The 6,239-nt window shown below is 41.4% G+C and overlaps 1 protein-coding gene across 2 annotated transcripts in view; it reads right to left on the minus strand.

Annotated features, from left to right (window-relative positions):
• KCNIP4 (potassium voltage-gated channel interacting protein 4) overlaps window positions 1–3,853 on the minus strand; it is a 447,064-nt gene extending 443,211 nt beyond the window's left edge. For both annotated transcript variants that reach the window (XM_062636492.1, XM_062636485.1), the window contains exon 1: window positions 3,660–3,853. In XM_062636492.1, coding sequence (XP_062492476.1) covers window positions 3,660–3,720 — 61 coding nt within the window. In that variant the 5' untranslated portion in view covers window positions 3,721–3,853. The remainder of the gene's footprint in view (window positions 1–3,659) is intronic.
• Between the last annotated feature and the right edge of the window lie 2,386 nt (window positions 3,854–6,239).

A 6,239-nucleotide genomic window follows, 5' to 3' on the forward strand; every position in this document is an offset into this window, starting at 1 on the left:
TAACGACAACAGATCATTAGTTGAAAAAGTGACACTAACTCCTGACTGACAGCATGTCTTATGGACGGAACTGCTAGACAAACCAAAGCCTTCACATTGATACAAGTATTGGTGGAAATCACTTGGAAAGTCACTGCCTGCTTTACATTGCTCAGATGAATCCCAACAGGGGTTTGTCCAATACATAATGGGATTCCAGTATCCCTCAATAGGACATGCTTTTGTTTAACACCAGTTGTTTCTCAAGGTATACAAGAAGCTGCTTCCTCATTTCCCTCCTCTCGCCTTTCTTCCTGTAATTGTTTTCAAGAGCACTTTCTCCTCACTTTCATTATTTTTCTCAGCATCCTTAAATTCCTATTTCCTAAATTCCTATGTTCAGTTTTTCCCATACGTAATTTCATTGTCCTTCTAGCACTACTTCTTTTGTTTTCTAAGAATTCCTCAAGCAACGAGAGCACACCACCGTTCACTGAAAGCAAAAGTGAACACTACTGCACAAGGATCTCTCATAGATATGACAGAGAATACCAAACTCTAAGTAAACTTGAAGTTGAATAAGCACTTCTCAATAGTACTATTTGGTCCATCTTCTGCACATGCTTGAGAAATAACAGCCTCTTCCCTGACATGCAGAATTTGCAACTACCCCATCTAGTCAGAGAAAATCTTCCAAATGTGTCATAAATGAGCCCTTTTCAAACAACAGAAATATTTACAAAATCCATGAAGGGCATACTGGTCAGCACAATCCCCATTCTGAATTCACAATACCTTAAAGCAAAGCAACCAGTTGCTGTGACAGCATCTTATTCATATTAATATTCCCAATGGCTTAAGTTTGTCCTAGATATTGAACCGATGGTACACGTTGTGGTTAAGCTTACTCTTACCTATACAAACTTTTCCTGATAATCATCTCCCTCTGCTCTTCTCATTTTGCCAAGATACTTCATGCCTTTACTCAGCAGCAGATGAGTTTTGGCTATCACTAGCACAAATAGAACATCCTCACAGATAAGACATTGACAAAGGCTGTTTCATGGGACAGAAGGATGAAAAGGTTCACCCTTACAGTGGCTCAGTATTGAAGAGAGAATTCAACAACTCTCAGTGGTGCTCCAACTGACATTAACTTGAATGGAGAAGATGCCTTGCAAGTTGCAATAGAGTAGAGAGGAAGAGCAGGTTAAGGGAGTCATTACTCCTTAAAAGGTACAAAATGTTTCCTTTGTCATTAATAATTTTCTAAATTTAAGATGCTCATGTGTACTTGGGCTTTATTTCACTTAGAAAACTGAAATAGGGGAACAGTTGCACTTCTGCTGGTTTAATTTTCTGACTCTCTTGCACTACCATAAAATTGCTGTAAGAGCTCTAAGGCAGGCATTACCATTTAAAAGTAACTAACATTTTAAGCACTGTTTCTATTTGAAGAGAAATAATGAGGTAAAAAATCCACCAAATTCTTCCTTGTTAAGCAACCAACAGAGATACATTCAGAAATGCTAATGACACTGAAAGCAAATTAAAAGTTTAGGAGCCTGGATGGATAGAGCTAGATAAAGGAAGGGTGGAAAGAGAAGTGTAGATGAAAAAGGGACAAACTGGGAAGATGAATATCAATGTACTCTCTCACACAGGGAGAAAGCTCAAAGCAGTAAAGCTAGACACTTGTTAGCTTCACATTTCATCAAGCTAATGACGAGATGTAAGTTGAGGGTTGATCTTAGCTCTGTTCTTTTACCTTTCCATGTGCTCTTTCTGGAACAAGAACTTATTTTTGAGAAACGTTTCTCCTACAGTAACTCATGTTTCAGTTAGATTTTGCTTTTTATTCTGAAACAGTTCAAAAGTGCATCTTACTACTGTTCACCATTACAAGCCTAAAGTGAGCTAAAGCTGTCATTAATTCCTAAAAGCTACAAGGCATGCATATCAAGAGAACCAAAATGGAAAACACATATAATACACAGGTCAACTGAAAACATTTTCTGTAAAAATATCATCTTGATATTTCATATTATTTGTATGACATGGATTTAGGTCATATTTACTCAATTTTCATATAGACACTTCCCTGTTACTGCTATCTAGAAGATAAAATATTAAGCTGCTAACTCTTCTTATGTTTCAAAATTTATAGTAACAATCCATAAACCAAATTATTCCTCAATAGCAGTTGTGCAAATCTACTGTGTCTGAATTATGACCTTAGTTTTATTCAGCCCAAACAGTCCTGAATGGTGGTTGCACAGGTGTGTAGGTAAGAGTCTGCCTGGTGTTGTCACTGATGATGTATCATTAGGTTACAGAAAAATGGTTTGACTTTCAGATCTCTAACTAGAGCTGTAAGGGTGACAGTGGTATATGGAGGGAAAAGTCTTAACTATAATGGGGGGCTGGATCTGAAAAGCAGTGAGAAGTATCACTACATTGCTTTGTTTGCTGAGTCCCTTGATGGATAACCAAAATGACTAAGTATATTTCTTTTTTTCTGAAGCTTTAAAGAAATGCAAAGATGGATTAAACAATTGAGCTGATAGCCTAAAACTAATTGCATAGGCAATTACAAAAGTTCCATATCTCTGAAGCAAATGATCTAGTATCCTATCTGAAGGGCTACAAGCTCTTACCCATGAGAAAAGCTGGGACATTAACGAAGGAGAAAAACCAAGTATAATCCAACAGAGGACATGTGGCTGTGAGTGACTTCCAGCAAGCAAAAGACTATTCTGAAGCATCAGAAATAAAGCAATAAAGCTGGGTTCGCTTGGGCTTCCAAGCAACTTGATGCTAAGACTGCTATTCTACACTGGCATCACAGTTTATGAGAAATCCAGCAACACAACAGAAACCATGACATAGCTCCATCTTTTCTTAGAAAACAAGTTTCCCCTGATTTTCACTGGCTATTTTGCAAGTTTTTCATTAACTGTCCAACCATCCTCTGGTTAACCAGCTGCACTGAACTGGACACCTTCCTCAACAACATTAAGTTACACACATTGCACCCAAGAAATTTTTGCATAACTCATTTCCTACCCATGCTGGGAGAAAACTCAAACACTCCAGGCATCGCAGTCACCATGGAGAACAGGAAATCTCTCTTTTCTCCTCCCTAAAATGAGAGTTATTTTGCACAGGTGAATGCACAACTGCAATGTGCAACATAGAGAAGAGAAAGGCGCCAGCCAGCCTTTGGCTTACTAGAAGAATCTCGTTTCTATCACATAGTTATTACTTAAGCATCAGAAAGGTAAAAAGCAGGCAGGTGTTAAGTAGGACCTATCAAAATTACCTCTTGGGAGTTGGTAACTAGAAAGGATGTGCATGTTCCTCCTGGGAGGTTCATACCCTCCTCCAGGTCATTTCAGCAAAGGCAAAAGTACCAGTTAGGTGACAGCAGGCACCGCACAGCGGGCTTCGCAAAGACTTGGAGGTTTCTTAGCCCGAGATCCCAGACATTAAGCGTTTGCTTACTGTCCCCACAGACACACACAGTTTGAGAGCACAGATGCGTTTACCCCGTGCAAGCAGGCAGTTCCCCCCTCCTCACCCCACACCAAGTTGCAAGACTTGCTGCTTAAAGGTGGAGGGCGAGACCCCAAAATAACTAGGAAGCAAAGCCTTGTGCCCCCACGCCACTCGCGTCCTACCGCCTGTGGAGCTGGCCTCCTCCAGCTGCGCCGAGATGCTCTCCACCCTCCTCACATTCATGCTGGGAGGCAGGAGGCGCCTGGAGGCGCGGCGAGCCGGGACGCAGCGGGGGAGCGCGGCAGCACGGCCGCGCCGGGGCCGCAAAAGCCGGAGCGGGGCCGCGGTGGAGCGGAGCTGGGTGAGGCGGGGCCGGGCGCGGCGGAGCGGGGCGAGGCTCCGCCTCGGCGGCAACGCCTCCTCCGCCATCTACCTCGCTACCCGCGCGGTATGGGACTCTGGGTCGCCACCTCGACCCTTCCCTGTCGGGAGACGGGAGCTGACCCCTGGCTCCTTGCGCTGCCTGACTGCCTCTGCAGCGGCAGGGCTGCGGACGGCTCCTTCCTCGGGGCTGGACCGGTACTTGCGCCCCGGGCCGATGTGGGAGTGGAGCCGTCGGTGGGAGAGGGAGCAGCCGTGTGGAAAGCCCTGAGCAGGGGCCGTACAGCCCACTCTGCTCCGCTTCACACAGGTGCTCTCGGCATCACCTGTTGGACAGCAGGGTGCACGGGATGCAGACCTACACAGGGCCCGGCCAGGGGGAGTCCCCGTTCCACCTGTGCTGCGCCATCACATCTGTCGGGGTAGCGGCTGCCGTGCTTTGCCGTGTTGCTTGACCGGACTGCAAACACCAACACCAAGACGGCCATCAGCTCATATCTGAAGCAGCATGCCCACAGTGTATCAAACCCTTTCTTTTTCTGACAAAACAGTATATTTGATCAAATTATGGTATACTATAGGATATGAAATTCTAAGAAGCCACGTGTGGAGCACAGAAATAGCACCAGACAAGAAATTATGTAGTCAGGCCCTTTGGACAGTGCTGGAGGAAATTCATGGATTTCCACTGAAACCATGTGATACCAGGACTGATTTGGCTGTTGTGCTTAAGACGAAGGGAAAGGCATTTGAAGCACCTGCATTTGGTTTCATTATCAGGATTTGAGCTTCCTTACTATCAAGAGCTAACCTTACGGAAAACTGTAATTTATCACAATTTTTCAGGAGTCCTTGTTGTCACATATATATGTAGTTTCCAGAGTAAGACAATTCTGATTTATGGCTGTCACTTCACCTTTGCTCTTTCTGCTCTACCCAAATGTTGTAGCAGAACTCTGTGAGTTACAAAAACACTCCAAATACATGAGCAGCTGGTCATAACAGAGTGAGCTAAGGCAGCAGTGGCAGTAATACATCAAAAATACCTTTCCAGTTGCCAGTTAAACTAGATACGTGTCTTAGAAAGGATTACAGGTATGCAGCTCAGCACAGAACATAAGCTCCAGAAGTGTCTGCCAAGTTTGTAAAGAAAAGGTAGCGTGTGCCTTCTCTATGATCAGTTGTGTCTGAGTCAAAGAAAGAAGAAAGTGACAAAAGTAAACGGAGTCATCTCCATAAATCTGCATGTTTGTCTCAAGCTCACCTTCTTTATTTTTCTGCTTGCTGTCTTTATTTTCATCCACTTGCTCTCCACCTGCTGTTTTTCTTTACGGGCCTTGCTTGAAGTAGTTTGATAGTTTCCCTCTGCATACTTCTTTGGGGATTTAAATACTTTTCTTGGAAAAAGCCATAGTCTTTCCCAAACATCCTTTTGAATTTTTTCACTTCTTAGCTGTTTAGACATATTACTTTTCTCTTACCTTCTCTTACCTTCTCTTACCTATTTTCCTTTTTCACCATCACTGCCTGTGAGATCTAGATGTTATGGTATTATTTACCATTTACTTACATATTAGGGGTGCAGTACATAAAATGAAAACCTATTTAAAAAAATCAGTGGAAAAATCCTCAGTTAATGCAGTTGTATATAATCACCTGACTTCATAGGAATTATAGCAATAATAGAACTGAGCAGATTTTCAGCCAATGAGCATCTGGTTTAATTTTATCTATCTGTACATTATGACAATCATTGGCAGTAATTGACAGACATAAATATGTGTCATTTTGATGCTCTGTGTAAAACAAAATATATATCAGATTGTGGAGTTTTTCCAAATTTGTTTTAAAGGGCAAATTCTTTATTGTTTACCAAAACTGATTTGGTTTCCTCCAATTAGCATGTCAAGCCCATGTATCTGTTCTATATAACATTCAGTAAAAATTGACATCAACTGTGATTTCATCCCTTCTATATAATTACATTTTGACATATAATTATATTTCTGTGAATATAGAGTTTCATTCTAGTTTCTACTTTTCAAAATATATTGCTCCTTCCTTTCTTCTTTCTTTATTTCAAATATTTCTTTTGGAGCTAACTGCTTGAGCATATATTTAAAAGGTACATGTACAGCTAAAAATTTCTTCCATCACCTGTGATAAAATTTTAATTTCTTCTTGAAATAGTTGATTTAGTTTCCATCTGATTTCCTTAATTAGAATCTGAATCAGCGTATTTCTGTTACCCTCAAATGTAAACTAATTGGAAAGACTTAATATAACTATGATTCAGCATGTCCAAATCAAGCTCAGATTTCCTCAGCTGTTTAAAATATATAATATATAAAATTAAGTGTTAAATCTTAAAGCTAGACTAA

This window comes from Pezoporus occidentalis, unplaced genomic scaffold (genome assembly GCF_034315485.1).
Source record: "Pezoporus occidentalis ecotype Australia unplaced genomic scaffold, CSIRO_AGI_Poc_V1 ctg48, whole genome shotgun sequence".
NCBI lineage: Eukaryota > Metazoa > Chordata > Aves > Psittaciformes > Psittacidae > Pezoporus > Pezoporus occidentalis.